Source organism: Zeugodacus cucurbitae, chromosome 4 (genome assembly GCF_028554725.1).
Source record: "Zeugodacus cucurbitae isolate PBARC_wt_2022May chromosome 4, idZeuCucr1.2, whole genome shotgun sequence".
Taxonomy (NCBI): Eukaryota; Metazoa; Arthropoda; class Insecta; order Diptera; family Tephritidae; genus Zeugodacus; species Zeugodacus cucurbitae.
Window position 1 is genome coordinate 34,083,015 of NC_071669.1, and position 22,030 is coordinate 34,105,044.

Below are 22,030 nucleotides of genomic sequence, written 5' to 3' on the forward strand. Positions count from 1 at the left end.
ATGCGCGTCGTTTGTCGTGTTTGAAGTTGAGACATATTTCTGATATTAAGACAAGTAGTAAGTATGTACTAATTACAGTTATAAACTAAGCTACAACCATCATATATACATGAATATATACCACTTACAGTAAATTTCCCGATTCCAGCTATAAAATTCGATGTAAGAAATAAATAGACGACGAACAAGAAAACTGCTGTAAGGGCGCGAAAACTCTAGAAGTCACTATCACTCTATCGGTGGAAAGTAATACCAGAGAACTTACAACATAGAGAAGGTGCAGGTTCGACTGGAAATGAAAGTCAAGTCTGAAAGAAGTGTACTAGGGAATTTACCACGCTACTGGGGAACTCACCTCATGAAAAGTTAACAGCGATTTCAGTTTTAGCAGAAGGAAATCTGTAAAACGAGAAATCGCTGGCACACGAAATCAAAGAACGTATAATAATAAGAAGGAGCAAATGTTAGCTGTGCTAAAATGTTATTTGACATTAGGGAACATCGAAAAATTTCGAACACTATGAAGGAACACACCATTCAAAAGGGGAAGCAAGCCAATGTTTACCACTTTATAAGGGAACTGATCAATTGCGTGCACCACGATATAAAGGAACATGAGAACAGAAAATGTATGCATCAGAGAAACTACACCACACTATAAGGGACTACTCTATAGAAATTGCCCACGCAGATATTCTTTGATATGCGCATAAGGGGTAATTAGAATAATGTGTATTGTAAAGAAATAATTATTAATCGCACAAGATTTACGAATTTGCCTCCTCATCAACCACAAATTCGCACACAATTCTGTGATTTCTAATTGGATATTTTTCATATTCTCTATTAATGAGGTGTAGTTTGTCGTGTTCCCTCATAAGTGGTGGAAAAATTGCGTTGAGGAGTATATTTCGCTTGTGTTGTAACTATATCACAATAAATGCATTGGTCTTAAAGTCGACTTTAGTGCTGCGTGCTTAGCAACCCAACGTTTTGCAACTCCAAATATATTGTTCGAGTTCAAATCTTACTTGAAGTATTAATATATTTTTTGACTTTTTTGTTTTTTTTTTTTATTATATTTTATTTTATTTCCAATTAATTATTATTCATTTGATTATTGGTAATTTCGTCCTATAATTTTTTTTTGCAATTTTTTTCTATTATATTTAAAATATGATAATTATTTACATAAGTTCTTTATTTTAATATTTTCTTTATTTATATTTATATTTATATTTATATTATATTTATAAAAATAAAAATACAAACATATACACATATACCATAAGCTCAGTCGGTATATATTCATATGTATCAATCGTACGTATGTAGCATTTTACACGTACTTCGAAATACATACATTCATTCATAAGTATATCTGCATATACGCATAAAAAGGGAATTCGCGAATGACCTACAAACTTACAAGTGTACGTACATATGTATGTAGAATATTACGAATTGGCAACCGTCATACGAACAACAACACTATTCCTTCATATGCGTAGCAGCAAACGCACCAATTAGAATATGTGAATGTGAATGACCGACAAAAAACAAAGCAACGCATATACAAACATACATACATGTGTAGCTCACGACGAAAAATATGATCATCAAGAAGCAGAAACAACAATACGCCAACTCTTTTCCCCGCTGCAGACGTCGCTGTCGACAAACTGTCTCATCGCGACGATGGCAAAAATTATAAATCATATTTCGTTGCTGATGCTGAAGTCAAAGCGAAAAGTGGCAACAGTGCAATCAGCTTGACAAAAATCACAAAAGAATCAATTTTCATATTTGCCAACAATTGTGGCAGAAATATAAAATATGCGAAAAATAAGACTTCGGCCAGGATTTGAACCCCAGCACCGTCTAAAAATCGACTGCGTGCGCACCAACCGCACCATGATACATGTTGCAAACGAGTCAGCTTAATTGATATTTGATAATCCATAGGACAAGATGCTCGTTCTAATAGAAATATGAATATGATTCTCGGTCACTGCCAGTTTTCTCTTCTGAAGGAAATATCAGAAATTGTTTGAATTTGTGATATTTAGCATCCTCCAGACAAATCGCTTTTAGGCAAGGCATACGCGGAGATGTGCGCGGCGCTTGCGCTTATGAATGAAGTCCACTTGCTTTGTTGTTGATACGCATGCGTTTATGAATGAATATGTTATTGTAAATTTTTGTTGTAGGCGAGTAGTTTTTTCTGAAGATGTGACAAATGCGAGGAATGTAGATTTGTATATTCACATTTATAAGTGCGTACATATGTACATATACATATGTATGTATATTTCTGCACGCGTAGTAAAAATATTTGAACATACATATTGTTATGAAATTTGCCGACGGCAAATCAATGATTGCACGAGACCATAATGATATTGTAGATTATTATATAGTTTATTTAAATAATTAAAGAATAAGACAGAATTTTCAATTAGATATGAATAAAAGGTAACTTAAAAAACTAAAAATAATATAAAATAAAAATGAAATGAAAAATATATAGAAAATTAAATTAAATAAAAATATTTATGAATAATATATGTATAAATATAATAAAACATGACTATCAGAATTGCCTACCATCAATCGGCGAATTCTCGCACAATCTATTCAGTGAACTATCATTCATACATCCACACGCACGTATTTTCCTACTTTGCATGTCCATCAAATTCCCTAGGTTCGACGCTCATCATAAAAATATTTTTTTATCAATTAATTAATTTTAGTCAAAATGTATTATTATTAATTATATTAATTTAAAAATTTCTATAAAATAACTTGAAATATAAAATAAATTGCAAATGTAAATCTATATAAGCAAACACGACGTGAATTGACGTGAGAACACCCATTTCCCCTTTGTGTCTAATGATCACAGTTCTCACATGCTGTGGTGTATTATTTTTCTTTCGAAGTGGCGAGTTTTCGATGTTCCCTTATATTTTAGCACACAAAATGTTGCGAGTTAACACTTGCTCTTTCTTATTATTATATGTTCTTTGATTAAACATTCTTTGTTTGTGCTTTTAAAATAAATCAAAATATTATTTATTTATGTTATTTAATAAGATTAATTGTAATATATTTCAGACAATGAAATCATAATGTGAAATTTATAATTGCCACCCTATTCTAATATAGACACCCTGTGTTTCAGTTAATATGTCCCATGTAGATTTCAATACTCCTGTAGTTTTGTAATATTATTGTTGCAGGTTCCGAAGTTTGTTTTTATAATTTGTAAGAATTATGTTTTTACGTACAAGTTATCATAACGGTTTAGAAATTCCATCAATATGAGAAATACATTCTCGTTACAAAATGATAATATATATAAACTAAATAGTTTGTTGTGTATTGTAACTTGCATTGTCCATATTTATATAAAATATATGCTTTAATAAAGCCTTTTATATTGTTATTGACGAAAAAACAATTAAATGCCTGTGCATTCTTAATCTTAGACATTAGTTCAATTGAAAACAAAAAGCAATTCGAAACGTGTATAAGGTGGATAAGGAGTTATATGTACATATATGTATATAGGCATTCCGACAGAGTTCGTAACTACTTGACTTTCATTAAAATGGGTGATAATGCAATCACAGAATCGGACGCAAAATTGAGAGCACCATCTTACTCTACAATCATAAATACAACTAATTATGCGAGTAATATCAGCATATTGTCTTCAACTCCTCCTATGTCGGTAGAATCCCAAACGATACGAAATTCTTTTCCAGTTGATACTAGTTCTCAAAGTGATGATTCAGAAAATGAATATTTAGATAACAGTATCGAACTTCGCGGTTATCTTAGCAAATGGACAAATTATATATATGGTTGGCAACCGCGATATATAGTTTTGAAGAATGGTACTCTTTCTTATTATAAATCGGAATCGGAGTCAGACCTTGGTTGCCGTGGAGCTATCTCTCTTAGTAAAGCTACAATCAAAGTAAGTACATTATATTTATTATTAATCGAGATATGTCAACAGAGGAAAAATAGTTGGGAATCAGTGTAAACAAGCTCAAATATTGGTTTGTATTGTACTAAAATTGATTTATTCATATAATGACTAAAAACAGGAAAGGAAGGGGACTAAGTTGGGGTATAACCGATAATTTTTTACTCTCGCAATTATTTTATTTAGTTAACACACAATTTGGATTCTGATTACATTGGCGGTCATGATCTGGCAAGGTTATCTGGTATAATTGGGAATGCTCTGAAAGAGTAGGCTCTCCAGATACATTGGCGGTCATGATCTGGCAAGGTTATCTGGTATAATTGGGAATGCTCTGAAAGAGTAGGCTCTCCAGGTAAGTGATACAGTTTGTTAAGTAATTCTTTGAAAAATACAAATAATACAAAAAATGAAATTTTTTATCAAAGTTTGCGACTTATATGATTTTTTTTATAGTATTATTATAACATCTATCTAATAATAGAAAGTGTTAAAAAACACAACAAAAGTAAAAACAAAAACAAAAGATAGGCCTCAAATAAGCAAAAACAACAGAAATCCAACTGCCAATTAATTGTTTGCAAAATGAAAGCTCAAGTCGAAGAGAGGGCACGATTCCGATTACTTTGGCGGTCGGAGTTTGACAACTAATTCCGGTATAAATGATCTCCAAAGAAAGAATATATATAAATATTGTTGATCGGACTTACAGTTTTTGAAATATTTGTATTTAAAAGTCTATAAGTTACACATGGTATTTGACACACTTTAACGCACATTATTAACATTCAGTTGAATTCAAATTTTAGATTTATTTAAGGTTAAGGCTGAAAAGGTTTCTGTGTTTACAATTACATATTTTTTAATAAGGGAGGGCTTCCTCTTTCCAACGGTACCTTCAGATCGCGGCGCCAAAGAAATCGGAATTGTGCCGAAGAGAGATTCATAAAAACATTAACGGGACATTAAAAAAAACCACACGTGCTTTTCTGGGACTATTCTAGCTTATATTTATTCGATTTTTTGTTTCGAATTGGACAGATATAATTGGAAATACTGATTTTCGAAAATACAAGGCAAATGAGATCACAAAATTTGTAACCAATTGGTTTAGTTTCATTAATTTAAAAGTAAATATGCAAAATAGTTGTCCGAAATGTTTAATATTAAGTTAAGCAATCTTTCACAATCTTATCCTGCTACAAAAAGGAAACATACTGCATTTGAAGTTTTCTGGAGGCAAACTACCAAAGCTTTCAACTTGGGGGTAGTTTTATAAATATTAAACTAAGAACTAACTCAAAACAGAAAAAATTAGGTGAGCGAGTTTGGAGTTTAAAAAGAATGCAACAGCAATATTAATCATGAGGCTTTAAATAGTGTGTTGAATATCCACCAGTACTCGTCCCACGTAGCCAAGAAAAAGTCACCTTCGGGCGAGCTACAAAAAAACGATGGTTGAGCCAGTGTTTATCAACAGAAGGATAGATGATTCTCATCATGATCCTCATCAGATTTATCATCGAATCAGATTCTGTATAGTCATAAGGTACTTTTTTATTATTTTTTTTTATGCACAATGCTATACGCAAAAGAACTAAGATTGCCAAATAATGAAAGAAGAATTTTTGCAAAACAGAGTACACATACACTGCGCGTCATCAGATTAGCACAACTTCACGAATAAAAATTACCCCTTAAATGCCCCAAGATAAGCACGATTACATTTTGCCCAGATGCATAGCTAATTATCGTTATGTTGATTTTTCGGATAAAAAGCAAATCTAATCTAAATCTTATTTAGAAAAACTCGATGGATACAATTATTATTTTCATGGTCTTCGAACGGAGATACGTCTGTATCGCCGGTTCGCCGAAAAAATAGATCTTACACGGATCCGAAAATCCGAGTCAATCTCGGTATCGCAGAAACGCAGAATCTTTGCCATGGTGTTTCGGCAATAATAATACAGCTATTAAAAGTGGGCGAGTGATTAAACTTGACTTGAGCTATTGAAAATGGGCGAAATCGGACCATTGCCACGCCCACAAAATAGCGAAAACCAAAAACACATAAACTGTCATAACTAAGCCACAAATAAAGTTTTAGTTCTATTATTGATTTGAGCAATCTCGAAGACTTTCGATAATGCTGGCAATAGCGATATTGGCCTATAAGATGTGACATCATGTAGTGGTTTACCCGACTTAGGTATCATAATAATTTCAGATACTTTCAAAGCGATGGAACGTATCTTAGGTATAATGCACTGTTTAAAATTTTTTTTTATACAATTCTTTGGTAGATTGCCCAATATTTCTCTAGTTATTAAACCAAACCCAGGAGTTTTTTTGAGCCTTGCGTTCCTGATAAGACTTAATTTCTTTACTAGTAACTCGTTAAATGCTGACGAGTGGATCCAACCAACTAGTTTCACAGTTTAGCTCACGTCCATCGTTAGGTGCAATTGGGTGTTTCTCAAATGATTTGCAAATACTGCAGCTTTTTTTGCATTCGTTTTGGCCCAATCAGTTTCGTTTTCTGTAGGCTGGTCACCGACTTTAAAAATTACATATTTGGGAAAATCGATTCAAAGTTTTGTACACTCAGTTTTGTACATCCGCAAGTAGCTGGAGGCACCGTTATTCAACCTGCTGTAACTTCGTTAGTTTTTCTCCGAATGACCTAAAATTTTAACACAATATTCTTGAGATGTTTCTGGTTCAGAAAAAAAAATTATGAAAAAAAAGTTGTCAAACAAAAATTAATTTATAGTTTTTTTTTTATTAAATATTAATCACATTCGCACGGGACATTTTTTTCCATCATAGTATTTATGTTGTTTATGTTGTTATAATACGGAATTATTTAACAACAAGTCCAATAAAATGGCTTAAAAAAGTAGTAAATGTATTTATCTATTTATGTTTACTAATATCCAACGAGAAACACAACAAAAATTATATAGTATGAAATGAAAATAATATTATGATTGTGAAATACAGTTTTTTTCAGAAAATGCTGTCCTCGGGTATACAAATTGTTGGATTTCGTTATCTGCTAGATTTTCCTTTTGATAACTGCTCCCACTCCATCGACGGCTTCGTGCAAAAAAATTATATTCTAATGAAGAGTATTTTGATTATTTTATAAAATCAACCAGGCTTGATAATATAAATTTTATTTAAACTGAGAGCAGTTACGTTAAAAAAAAAATAAATATTTTAGAAAAGCAACTAAAGGATTTTTTAATATTAGTTAAGAGATTTATCAAGAAAATAATAAGTTATGCGTTAGCTTGTCACTTCTAAAAGCAAACGATTTTCTCCTGACAACCTTTCTCGACGAACAAAAACCAAACTCTACAAGTCTCTCATCATTCCCGTCCTACTTTACGGTGCAGAAGCGTGGACGATGTCAACATCCAATGAGACGGCACTAGGAGTTTTCGAGAGAAAGGTTTTGCACAAGATTTATGGTCCCTTAATTATTGGCAACGGCGAATACCGCAGACGATGGAACGATGAGCTGTATGTGTTATTCGACGACATAGACATAGTCCAGCGAATAAAAAGACAGCGGCTACGCTGGCTAGGTCATGTTGTTCGAATGGATGAAAGTGCTCCAGCCCTGAAAGTATTCGATGCAATACCCGTTGGTGGAAGCTGAGGAAGAGGGACACCTCCACTCCGATGGAAGGACCAGGTGGAGAGGGATCTGGCTTCACTTGGTATAACCAATTGGCGCCAAACTGCCAGAAGGAGGGATACGTGGCGCGCTGTTGTGGACTCGGCTGTAACCGCGTAAGCGGTGTCTAAGCCAGTCAACCTTGTTAAAATGAGCACTCTTATTTGGATTTGTAAGCATATAATTTTCGCCAAAATCTATTTGAATAGCTATTTCAGTGGAATTTAAAGTGCGGTTTTTGCCCATAAGTAAATAATTAATGTAAATGTATCTATTTACATACTTAAGTAAATTTTATAAGATAAAAAATAATTTTGAATTTTGAAATTCCACACCTACGATGTCGCACGTGACCAATTTTAAGTAGTTACCAAAACCACAAATCTTCTGATTTTTGAACAAGGTTTTTTTATTTTAATTATATAAAAATTTACTGTTTATACCCAAAATATGGCGAGCTTTCTGCTTATATTTGCGATGATGTGGGAACAAGTGTTGTTTTTTGATGTCGCACGGGACATTAAAATATAGGATAATAAGAGAGCAAAAACTTACAGTTATTTGCAATAACATGCTTTCTTATGAATATTATTTACTCTTTGTACCCTTATAAATGTTTTACACAAAACAAAAAATTATACATGATGATAGAAAAATCGAAATGTGAAAAGTAGCTCCTATTCGACTTGGCTTCGGTATATCTCGTAATTGGTTATGAATTAATTTAAAATTAATTTAATATAAATAAATTTAAATATTTTCCTATGAAAATATGCAAAAACTTTGTAATTCTAATAATGTTTAATATTTTGTCTGTGGTAGACCTTCTGGCAGAAATGCCCATATGTATTTATAAATGTATTGGCGTAATATTGGTTAAGAAGTTTCTATAAAGCGTAAATTGCAAACCAATAAATACCCGAGATATTGAATAAAAATCTCCTAACTAATGTTTTCCCCCAGTGGCACCACTGCCAAATGTTATAAAAAATGCGGACTAAAAATGCGCTGTTGTGGACTCGGCTGTAACCGCGTAAGCGGTGTCTAAGCCAGTCAACCCTGTTAAAATGAGCACTCTTATTTGGATTTGTAAGCCTATAATTTTCGCCAAAATCTATTTGAATAGCTATTTCAGTGGAATTTAAAGTGCGTTTTTTGCCCATAAGTAAATAATTAATGTAAATGTATCTATTTACATACTTAAGTAAATTTTATAAGATAAAAAATAATTTTGAATTTTGAAATTCCACACCTACGATGTCGCACGTGACCAATTTTAAGTAGTTACCAAAACCACAAATCTTCTGATTTTTGAACAAGGTTTTTTTATTTTAATTATATAAAAATTTACTGTTTATACCCAAAATATGGCGAGCTTTCTGCTTATATTTGCGATGATGTGGGAACAAGTGTTGTTTTTTGATGTCGCACGGGACATTAAAATATAGGATAATAAGAGAGCAAAAACTTACAGTTATTTGCAATAACATGCTTTCTTATGAATATTATTTACTCTTTGTACCCTTATAAATGTTTTACACAAAGCAAAAAATTATACATGATGATAGAAAAATCGAAATGTGAAAAGTAGCTCCTATTCGACTTGGCTTTGGTATATCTCGTAATTGGTTATGAATTAATTTAAAATTAATTTAATATAAATAAATTTAAATATTTTCCTATGAAAATATGCAAAAACTTTGTAATTCTAATAATGTTTAATATTTTGTCTGTGGTAGACCGTCTGGCAGAAATGCCCATATGTATTTATAAATGTATTGGCGTAAAATTGGTTAAGAAGTTTCTATAAAGCGTAAATTGCAAACCAATAAATACCCGAGATATTGAATAAAAATCTCCTAACTAATGTTTTCCCCCAGTGGCACCACTGCCAAATGTTATAAAAAATGCGGACTTTGACAGCTCTCTCTCTCTCGAATGAAAGAGTTTCGTATCATGTTATAAGAGATAAAGAGATGTACAACTCTCTCCTCGACTTTGACAGTTGACTGGATGGAGGAGGTTTTGACGTTTCGCAATTGGGGAACTGGAACGGCCAGATTGAAATATTGCCAAAAAAAAAAATTATACGACGGTGATATTTTTAACCGCCGTGCAAGATCACTTATAATTACTTGAAACAATAAATATAAATGGAAATGCGAAATTTTAATGCATTTGAAGAAATGTTTTGTGATCTGCAGCTTCCGGATTTTATTTTTCCATGCAAAACAACCAAAAAAAATTATTAATTGCCAGTTGATACGTATTAATTCACTTTACACCACTGAAAGTTCGAAAAACGGCTGTTATAATATACCATAATAACGCCAATATAGATGTAAATAGGTATTATTTATTCTAATCGTTAAGTATATAATAATTATTAATCGTTAATTTATATTTTAATACAAATGACCAAAAAATAGTATTTTGTCTGATCTGGCACTAATGCAAATTGTTACAAAAATGCGAATTTTGATGCACTCTCACACTGGAATAAGTTGGACGTCCCTTTATTCCTGGCTGATTCGCTTGGTCTACAACGCAGTGGTATTTATTTTAACTTTTGAATTAATTAAGACTAAAGTGATTTGTGTTTTTTGTGAAATAAGTTTTTTATATCACCTATTTTTTTGTACCTTTTTTGTGAGTCTTCAATATGTTTACATAAAGTTTTAATTGTGTTCCGCTCCGATTCCCCTTTAAGTTTATTTTATGTTAGGTGCGAAAATTTGCGGATGTTTGTTATAATATTAACAAAATACTAATACCCTATGAATTCACTATTTTCACGTTAAAACTCATTATAACTGGACTATGAAAGCTTGGAAAGAAGGATAAATCGACGTTATTTCAATCTGTGTACGGTTTACTAGAGGAGACATTATTAGTTTCTGTTCTTATTATAATGTTTGTTGAATAGCTGTGAAAGAATTAACATTTTTCTTACATAATTTTTATACTCTCGCAAGAAAGTTGCTAAAGAGAGTATTATAGTTTTGTTCACATAACTGTTGTTTGTAACACCCAAAACTAAACGAGTTAGATATAGGGTTATGTATACCAAAGGGATCAGGGTGAAGAGTGGAGTTCAAATCTGAATGTCTGTCTGTCCGTCCGTCCGTCCGTCTGTGCAAGCTGTAACTTGAGTAAAAATTAAGACATCTTGATGAAACTTGGCAAACTTATTTTGGCACCATAGGAAGGTTGCTTTCGAAAATGGGCAAAATCGGACCACTGCCACGCCCACAAAATGGCGAAAATCGAAAACACATAAAGTGCCATAACTAAACTATAAATAAAGCTATGGAAATAAAATTTGGTATGAAGGATCGCACTATGAAGGGGCATATTTGGGTTTAATTTTTTTGGGCAAGTGGACGTGGAGTCACCCCCACCCACCCCCAAATAAGTTTTTTGTACATATCTCGCAAACCAATATATAAACCGAACTTTCTGCAGTCGTTTTTTGAGCCACTTCTTAATACAGTGCAAAAATGAAAGAAATCGGATAATAACCACGCCCACCTCCCATACAAAAGTTAGGTTGAAAATTACTAAAAGTGGGTTTACTCACTAACGAAAAACGTCAGAAACACTAAATTTCACGTAAGAAATGGCAGAAGGAAGCTGCATTCAGATTTTTTTTACAAAATGGAAAATGGGCGTGGCGTCGACCACTTATGGGTCAAAAACCATATCTCAGAAATTACTCGACCGATTTCAATGAAACTTGGTTTGTAACAGTTTCCTTATATCCCAATGATATGTTGTGAAAATAGGCCAAATCGCTTCACAACCACGCCTACTTCCTATATACCAGAACTTTGAAGACGATCTGAATCGTTTACTTTACAATATATAGTGAAGATATCGGTGCAAAACTTTGCACAAATACTATGTTTATAGTGTGGCAGCCCCATTCTAAAAATCGCCGAAATCGGACCATAGGTTTTTAACGCCACATATATCGAACACGAGGACCTTGGTGCTTCTAACCTAATATTATGGTTTCCAACTTTCAAAGGACTTTATACAATATATATGACGAATATGTGGGTCAAATCGTTTATTATATAATATAAATAAAGTTAAATAAATAAATTACGAGAGTATAAAATGAACGGTTACACCCGAACTTAGCCCTTCTTTACTTGTTTTATATGATATTATTATTATAGGTTGAATATGACGGTTGAATGTGGGAAACTATAACGATAAATCATGGTCAGCTTTTTTCTCGCTTTCTTAAACAGTTTTACAAAGCCTTACTGAAAGTTTTGACGCTCCAACCAAGTGCAATTACTGTGAGCTGTAGTACCTAGTAGTCCGATGTGGCCAATTTTTTACTATATATTTAAAATATTTTTCTACATTTTTGGTGACAATTTCATAGCGATATCTCAACGGAAAGTATTTATGACCGCGCCTTCATACAAGCCAAACGACTGTGTACAGTAAGCGTACTAACCCATCTCATTTTCTGATGCTCGTTTGATGTATGGTTTATTTTGGGCTGTGCAGCCATTGAAATCAGCTTCTTCTTCTCTGAGCATTTTGCGATGTTGTTTTGGGATGACTGTTCTTCCCAAGGATTTTTTCCACTTCGTTGCTTAAAGCTGGAGCACTTAAATGGGGATTTTCTTGTATTTTCCGTACAATCCAACGGGAATCACTTTCATTAAATATTTTATTATGAGTCGATTTTTTTTATTTGCGACGCGATTTTCACGAACATTACGTTCAATGATATGCCGAATAGTTCCTTGACTCAGTTTCATCATTTACGCGACTTTTTCCGTCTTTATAGCTAGTATTATAAGCACTTCAATACTTGTTTGGCGGCCCATTTTGAAATATACAATTGATCTTCTTTTTGCACGGTTAATTGGGGCAGTAAATTACTCGTGTAAAAAAAATCAATTTTTTATATAAAACTCACAATTAGGGCCAATTTAAGAAAAATTTCGTGCAAAAAATAGAAAACATGTAAAAAAGATCTAATTTTACATGAAAATCTATCTATTCGTACAGTGAGAATTTACTCTTTTGTTGTTGTTATACACTTTTCTGGTAATATACATATGTATGTATTTGTAAATTTTATTATATAACTATTCTGAGATTGCTAAAAAAATAATACATTTCAAAATTCCACCATTAATCGCTGTCTTCTTTTTCCTTACTTCTTCATACAGCTTCATTTATTTGTTTACGTATTGAAATTGTTGCAAACTTTTCACCGGCTTTCAAATCTAAAATTTGTATTTTTTAGTCTAAACCTAATTTAGAATTTATTAAATTCTATTAACAATGATGTATTTGTGACGTATGGAATTTTGATTTTATTTTAAAAAAGTATACAATTAAAATAAAAAATCTGTGTTAGAAAAGTAAAACAGTGTAAAAATGGTAACTGGGAAGTGTACCAAAAAAACGTGTAAAAAAAACCGTGTAAAAAGGAGATCAACTGTACTTTACAAATGATAATACTAAAATGTCAAACTATTAAATATTATTCCAGGATAGCTCACGTTTATAATATTATTTACTTTGCATTCGAAAATGCGCGCCAAGCTGTCGCCGCTATCGGTGTCGAACATGTTTTTCGACTTGCACTCCTGCTCTCTGAGAGCATTCATCACCATCTCGATATAAGGGAGCTGTGGAACGGCACCTCAAACTCATTGCATACCGCTGCAGCCGAAACAATTGGTCTCCGGCAAGGCCAAAAAACAGTTGGTACGATGAGAATTGTCCTTCCGCAGTGGAAATAGAACAGACTGCCTACCTCGCAACGTTGCGATCGACCACAACAAGCTCGGGGTGGAATAGATATTGAAATTTTATGAAAAAATGAGGCGATTTACAGAATGTTTCAAGACCGGGGTATTATCATGTAGGGACCGAGGAGGTAATCTGATAACGGATGTCCAGAGCATACTGTAATGTTAGTGTGCTCTGTCCAATTCATAAAAAGGGAGACCCACAAACTGTGCCAATTATCGTGGGATAAGCCTACCAAATATAGCCTATAAGGTTCTATCGCGTGTACTGTGTGAAAGACTAACCGTCAGTGTGACTTTAGACCTGGAAAATCCACAACTGGCCAGATATTCACAATTTTAATTTTAAAGCTGCTTTCGACAGCACGAAAAGAAATTGCTTTTATGCCGCGATGTCTGAATTTGGTATCCCCGCAAAACTAATACGGCTGTATAAGCTGACGTTGAGCAAATAGGGTTTCAGACAAGATGACTCTGTATCGTGTGACTTCTTTTAATAGAGAAGCCACAATCTTCTATAAGAGTGTACAGCTGCTGGCGTAAGCTGATGATTGATATCATCGAAAGAAACAACTGCGCCGTTTGTTCTGATTTTTCCCGCCTGGATACGGAAGCGAAGCGAATAAATCTGGAGGTTAGAACAAGCGGACAAGACGAAAAAATCCCTGTCATCAAACAAACAGTCAGCGCATTCGCGTCACTGTTGACATTCACAACTTCGAAGTTGTAGATAATTTCGTATACCTGGGAATCAGCATCAACAACACCAACAATGTCAGCCTCGTAATCCAGCGCAGAATCACTCTTGCCAACAGGTGCTACTTTGGACTGAGTAGGCAATTGAAAAGTAAAGTCCTCTCTCGACGAACAAAAACTAAACTCTACAAGTCCCTCATCATTCCCGTCCTACATTATGGTGCAGAAGCGTGAACGGTGTCAACATCCGATGAGACGGCATTAGGAGTTTTCGAGAGAAAGGTTTTGCGGAAGATTTATGGCCCCTTAAACATTGGCAACGGCGAATACCGCAGAAGATGGAATGATAAGCTGTATGTGTTATTCGAATACATAGACATAGTCCAGCTAATAAAAAGACAGCAACTACGCTGGCTAGATCATGTTGTTCGAATGGACGAAAGTGCCCCAGCTCTGAAAGTTTTCGATGCAGTACCCGCTGGTGGAAGACGATGAAGAGGGAGGCCTCCACTCCGATGGAAGGACCAGGTGGAGAAGGACCTGTCTTCACTTGGTATTACCAATTGGCACCAAACTGCCAAAAGGAGAGATGCGTGGAGCGCTGTTGTGGACTCGACTATACCCGCGTAAGCGGTGTCTACGCCAGTCAAGAAGAAGAAGAAGATCTTGTATATAATGAAGCTTTGTATCACAAACAGTTGAAATCGGTCCAGGAATTACACCAACTTCCTTATATGTACATATATAACGATTTTCATTATTCTAGCGGATTTCATGCCGAATATACTGCTCGGAGTATGTAATCTTAATATCATTAAATAATTAAATTACGAGAGTATATAATATTCGGTTACATTCGAACTTAGTTCTTCCTTACTGATTAATTTATCGTTATTATTTTAAAATATATTCAATCAATTTGCATATGAATTATACTACTTACATGTTTTTTTTTTATTTATGGTAGAATTTCTTGCTTTTTTATGAATGAATACCGAAAAAAATGATTTGCTAGTGCCGTACGATGAAATATGACTCTGACTATATATATATATGTGTTATAATATTAAGTTATTTGGTTGTGAATTGCAAAAAATTGGAAATCGGCTAGACACTAGTAATTAATGCCTTTATTATCCGCTTGGTTAGATTTGTTCTAGCACCAGGAAAATTTTGACTATTTCTTTATTTTTTACTACAAGTCGTCACAAAGGCACACTATTGAAAGAAACAAATCTCCTATAAATTTCTATATTTTGGGCGATGAAGTATTGCAGTCCGATTTCAATCCATTTATTTGACTTCGCATCAAACAATTGCTAAATCTTGCAACACAGCTACGCCCATCGTCTATTTCGAGACCAATCTTAGAGCAGTTTTTTGTACCATGTATTTTTCCTTACTAAATTAAAACCTTTGTGTCGTGGTTATAAATCAATTTCATCCAATTTCATGCTGTATAAAAGAAATGACCCGATAGTTTGGTTTATATAGCTTCAATAGTCTATGAGATTTATAAAAAAACTAAATAGGGGGCGGGACCACGCCAGCCTTTCCAAAACAAAATTATTCAAATATGCCTCTCCCTAGTCTGATTAGCTGTACTCATAACTAATCCAAAATAAAGTTAGTTGGTGCCTTTATCTACAATATCAACATTCTTATGGTGACAAAGAACACGTGTACCTACTTTAATCAAGATTTTTTAATTTTTACTCCAGTTATCGCTTGCATGCCACACATTCAACTCGTCAAGGGATTAATTTTCAATTGAATATTTAGCAATTTAGAAATATTTTTCATTACGTATTAGTTTTTGAGTGCCTGGTCTAACAACAATTCAAATTGTTATAAAAAATCAAATTGTTTTTTAGATAAGCTTCTTCGAAGTTTCTAACCTAAAGCTCTAGAGTAATTTAAAAATATTATTAGTTGTTAACATTAATAAAATAATTGTAATTCTTTGTATTTTACTACGCTTTTAGGCGCACGATACTGATGAACTACGATTCGATGTTGTCGTTAATAATTACAACAATTGGTGTTTACGTGCAGAAACACCGGAAGATCGCATACATTGGGTCGAAGTCCTTCAAATGTATAAAGAGGAGTCGGGCACCACTGATTCTACATCATTACGTCGGCATGGCAGTGCAATGTCTTTGCAATCGAACACGGTGTCAGTGGCTAGTGGTAGCAGCTTGAAAAAATCACAAAGAAATTTAAAAGAAAAAGTTGGAGAGATAGAAACGTTTAAAGACATTCTTTTTGGACAAGTAGAAACTCTTCAAAGGTCAGTAAAAACATATACTTATAATGCATGTTTTATTAATTTTTCTTTATAAACAGATATTTTGATGCTTGTGTCGATGTTAATAAATTAACAGGGAAACCTCTAGATTTGGGAGATGGTCTGAGACCAATTGATTTTAAGGTATTTGAAATACATAACAAATATTTCCCGCTAGTCATTCGACAAATTAACTAATTTAACTCTTTATAGGGAGAATCTATCACATTTCGTGCTACGGCTTCTGGAGTATTGACAACACTTCAACACTGTTTGGAAATTATTGCTGAAAGTGATGAATTGTGGAAAAGAAAATTAGAGCGAGAAATAGAAAGGAGGAAACGATCTGAAGATCAAAATCGGTGCGCACGAACCATATATGATTTTTCTAGTAAAACATTTTGTTTATTTCTATTTTACAGAAAATACAAAGACGAAATCGAAAAAATCAAACGTATTTCATATCCAGGGCCAGATTTAGAGGTGAGCGTAAAATGATACATTAAAAATAAACATAAAATATAAAGTTATCACATTATGTTAAAGTTATTGAAAACATATTCTGCAGACTTCTAAAGCTATGTCAATCTTAATCTGAGAATTTTTTTTTTCCACAGTAGGTTCTTATGTACATAGATCTATTAAACAATTTAACATTGACTGTGAGTTTTATGAGACATTTCCAATTTTTTATATTTAAATAATATAAAATAAAGAGTGACTTTTCAAATGGGATATTAACATTTTTTTTTTAACTAAGTGTAAGGTTTTTTCTTAGTGCGAATATATACAATTTCATCATTTGGATGATGCAAAAACCGTAGAAGATCTAAATAGTAGAGGAAGAAAGGATATAACCGAAAGAAACCACGATAATACAATGTTGTGTATATTGCAAATCCCCTTTTGCAACACATTTATAACATTGTACACAACTAAAGGGGATATTCTATTTTTTTTAATTGTGTAGCTCTAAACGGCAAGGTCCTATTTTTTTGCCAAATTGTATAGTTAAAACAATGTAATGCCATAGTTCCTAAATACAAAAACTATTTTTCAGTAGGTCTGTAAATATTTCCCTTCGATCGTTTTCTTATTTTGTGGAAAAAAAGTTTAGATGTAGATATCCCATTTGAAAAGTCACTCCTCAAATTATAATATTTAAAAACGAAAACCGCTTATAACGAACAAGCAAATTTGTTACATTGAGTTCCTTAAATAACGAACATCGGGGATTTGTAAGTACTCGGTTTAACAAACAACATGAAGAAGACATATGAAGAAACTGAAAAAATCAAATAACATCGAAGCAGAATTAAAAATATAACTTGAAAAAATTCAATAGAAATTCCAAATTGTAAAAATGATGAATTGTACAAAAAAGCTTAAAATTAATGATCAACACCAAATAGAAGTATAAGTGTCAGAATTGGTCCATTTTGGAAGAATTTAGCTGATTTGAGTTGTTTTTTAATGGTTTTTCATTTTTTAACAAATAATTAATGAAACAATTTAATGGAAGAATTTAGCTGATTTGAGTTGTTTTGTTATGGTTTTTAATTTTTTAACAAATAATTAATTAAACCATTTATTAAACTGCCTGCAATTTACGTATATTTAACTTATTTTTATTGAAAAACATACCTCTAATTGAGTACTCGAATTAACGAAAAATTCGATGTAACGAACAAGCCTGAAAATTAATGTGTTCCTTATTTCGGAAAACTACTGTATATATATTTATACTCTCGCAACCTGTTGCACAGAGTATTATAGTTTTGTTCACATAACGGTTGTTTGGATCACCAAGAAATAAAAGAGTTAGATATGGGGTTATAAATATATAAATGATCAGGATGACGAGTGGAGTTGAAATCCGGATGTCTGTCCGTCTGTCCGTCCGTCCGTCCGTCCGTGCAAGCGATAACTTGAGGAAAACTTGAGTGAAACTTGGAACACATGTTCCATAAATAAAGTTATATCAGTAAAATTTGGAATAAAGGATCGCACTAGGAAGGAGCATATTTGGATGTAATTTTTTTGGGAAAGTGGGCGTGACCCCGCCTCCAAATTGGTTATTTGTATATATCTCACAAACCAATGAAGCTATATAAACCAAACTTTCTGCGCTTTGCACAAATACTACGTTTATAGTGTGGCAACTTTCAATGGACTTTATATAATATATATGACGAATATGTGGGTCAAATTGTGTATTATATAATATTAATTAAGTTAAATAAATAAATTGCGAGAGTATAAAATGTTCGGTTACACCCGAACTTAGCCCTTCCTTACTCGTTTTAATATTTCTTTATTTACTGAATCTACTTTATAAAGTCTAACAATAAGTTATAAAATCTTAAATATATTTAAAACTAGACAGCTCTACCAAGTGAGGACAGATTTTTATGGATATTTTCATTACGCATATACCATGGTGCGGACGTTATTGTTCTAAGCATTTTTGATTGGATCTCTGAATTCTATCTATATTGATTGCACAGGTCGTACCCTACAGTTGAATGTCATACATCCAAATTGGGTTTATGACCGCCTTATATAACATAACTTTATTATCTAGGCTAAAACTAAATTTTTTATTTTTATTTTTATTTGGTAACTCAATTAGCATTTTTGGAGTAATATTATCGCGTCCTGACGATTTTTTAGGATTAAGCTCTTATATGATCTTAATATTTAATTTCAGTAGTTGAAGTCTCAATAGGCCCAAGTGACTCGTTTGCGGTAATGGGGATGATTGGCAACATAAAATTGTTCTTTGGGAAATTTGATTGAAATACCTTTTCTAGGTGATTTGCAAAACAATTTGCCTTATCTTCGTCGCAACATGTTGCGCAGAGTATTATAGTTTTGTTCACATAACGGTTGTTTGTATCACCCAGAAATAAAAGAGTTAGGTATGGGGTTATATATATATATAAATGATTAGGATGACGAGTGAAGTTGAAATCCGGATGTCTGTCCGTGCAAGCGATAACTTGAGTAAAAATTGAGAGATCTTAATGAATCTTGAAACACATATTCCTTAGCACCCTGAGGATGTTGCTTTCGATGATGGGCATAATCGGTCCACTGCCACGGTCGCCCAAAATGGCGAAAACCGAAACACATTAAATGCCATAACTAAGCCATAAATAAAGCTATGGAAGTAAAATTTCTTGCAAAGGATCGCACTATGAAGGGTATATTTGGATGTAATTTTTTTTAAGTGGGCGTGGCCCCGCCCTCAAATAGGTTTTTTTGTATATATCTTGCAAACCAAACACCAAACTTTCAGCAGTCGTTTCTTTTAGTCATTTCCTTTTACAGTCCAAAAATTAAAGAAATCGGATAATAACCACGCCCACCTCCCATGCAAAGATTAGGTTGAAAATTACAGAAATTTTACAGAAGAAATACCAGAAAGAAGCCGCACTCAGATTATTAATAGCTTATAAATCGGTTAACCCTTTGACGTATTTCCACGAGCCTGGCTCGTGGTACAATTTCTGTGCCTAACATGATTTTAACGAGCCTGACTCGTGGTATAATTTTTGTGTCTAACATGATAATCACGAGTCTGACTCGTGGTGTGTAGAAGTGTACATTTGATGAAAAGAGAATTGAAATTTTCCTGTTATTTCCGTGCACAAATCTAATCAAAAATAAATAGTTTCATCACATACATTCACATTTTGTTTCGTTTTGCGACTTTTCTAGAGTCGTTTCCTTTAGGTACTACCTTTTACAGTCCAAAAATGCAGGAAATCGGATTATTACCACGCCCTCCTCCCATGCAAAGCTTATGTTGAAAATTACTAAAAATGCTTTAATTCAGTAAGGGAAAACACTAGATACCTTAAATTTCATGATAAAGAAGGTACGGAAGACCTGCACTCAAATTGGTATACAAAATTTTAAATGGGCGTGGTTCCGCCTACTTATGGGTCAAAAACCATCTCTGCGAAACTACTCGACCAATATCAATGAAATTTGGTTTGTGATATTTTCCTTGCATCCCAATGATGTATGTATGTGTATGTGATTGGCGTTGAATCGTTTAGCCGGTTATAACCGATTCGATGAGAGCGCGCCACTCCTCTCTTTCCTTCGCAGTTCGCCAGTGTAACTATGTCGTTCTCCACCTGCTCCCTCCAACGGAGCGGAGACCTTCCCCTTCCTCGGCTTCTTCCGGCGGGTACTGCATCGAACACTTTTCGTCCATCGAACAACATGACCTAGCCAGCGTAGCCGCTGTCTTTTTATTCGCTGGATTATGTCTATGTCGTCGAATAACACATACAGCTCATCATTCCATCGTCTGCGGTATTTGCCGTTGCCAATGTTTAAGGGACCATAAATCTTCCGCAAAAAATTTCTCTCGAAAACTCCTAGTGTCGTCTCATCTGATGTTGACATCGTCCAAGCTTCTGCCCCATAAAGCAGGACGGAAATGATAAGCGACTTGTAGAGTTTGATTTTGGTTCGCCGAGAGAGGACTTTACTTTTTAATTGCCTACTCAGTCCAAAGTACCACCTGTTGGCAAGAGTGATTCTGTGCTGGATTTCGAGGCTGACATTGTTGGTGTTGTTGATAATGGTTCCCAGGTATACGAAATTATCTACGACTTCGAAGTTATGACTGTCAACAGTGACGTGAGAGCCAAGACGCGAATGCGCCGACTGTTTGCTTGATGACAGGAGATATTTCGGCTTGTCCTCATTCACCTCCAGCAGAACAAATGGCGCGGTTGTTGCTTCCGATGATATCAATATCATCGGCGTACGCCAGCAGCTGTACACTTTTATAGAAGATTGTACCTTCTCTATTTAGCTCTGCAGCTCGTATAATTTGTTCGAGCATCAAGTTAAAGAAGTCACACGATAGTGAGTCACCTTGTCTTAAACCGCGTTTGGTATCGAACGGCTCGGAGAGAACGGCCCAATCATGACGGAGCTTTTGGTGTTGCTCAACGTCAACTTACATAGCCGTATTAGTTTTGCGGGAATACCAAATTCAGCCATCGCGGCGTAAAGGCAGCTCCTTTTCGTGCTGTCAAAAGCAGCTTTAAAATCGACAAAAAGGTGGTGTGTGTCGATCCTCTTTTCACGGGTCTTCTCCACGATTTGGCGCATGGTGAATATCTGGTCAGTTGTGGATTTTCCAGATCTAAAGCCACACTGATAATGTCCAATCAGTTTGTTGACGGTGGGCTTTAGTCTTTCACACAGTACGCTCGATAGAACCTTATAGGTGATATTTAGGAGGCTTATCCCACGGTAATTGGCACAGATTGTTGGATCTTCCTTTTTATGGAATCGGGTTCACCATCTCCTGGTGTTGTATTTTCACTGCCACTCAGCAGGACGGAGAAGTGTTCCCTCCATAATCCCAGTATGTCCTGGAGGTTACCAGATTACCACCTTGGTCTCTACATGAGGATGCCCCGGTCTTGAAACCTTCGTTAAGTCGCTTCATTTTTTCTGTCTGCCAGGAGTGCAAGTCGAGTAGAGTATTTCGTGGCTGTCTGTTGTGATTTCAGCTTTTCGACGTCGAACCTTCC

At 34.1% G+C, this 22,030-nt stretch overlaps 1 protein-coding gene across 4 annotated transcripts in view; it reads left to right on the plus strand.

Annotated features, from left to right (window-relative positions):
• The first annotated feature begins 3,253 nt into the window (after positions 1 to 3,253).
• The window catches only part of LOC105219779 (ceramide transfer protein), a 43,201-nt gene continuing 24,424 nt past the window's right edge, over positions 3,254 to 22,030 (plus strand). The window contains exons 1-5 of one of the 4 annotated variants that reach the window (XM_054228498.1): positions 3,254 to 3,270; positions 16,159 to 16,466; positions 16,523 to 16,607; positions 16,677 to 16,825; positions 16,886 to 16,946. In XM_054228498.1, the coding sequence (XP_054084473.1) occupies positions 16,270 to 16,466; positions 16,523 to 16,607; positions 16,677 to 16,825; positions 16,886 to 16,946 (492 nt within the window). In that variant the 5' untranslated portion in view covers positions 3,254 to 3,270; positions 16,159 to 16,269. The other 3 variants (XM_054228496.1, XM_054228497.1, XM_054228499.1) reach the window with 3 other exon arrangements.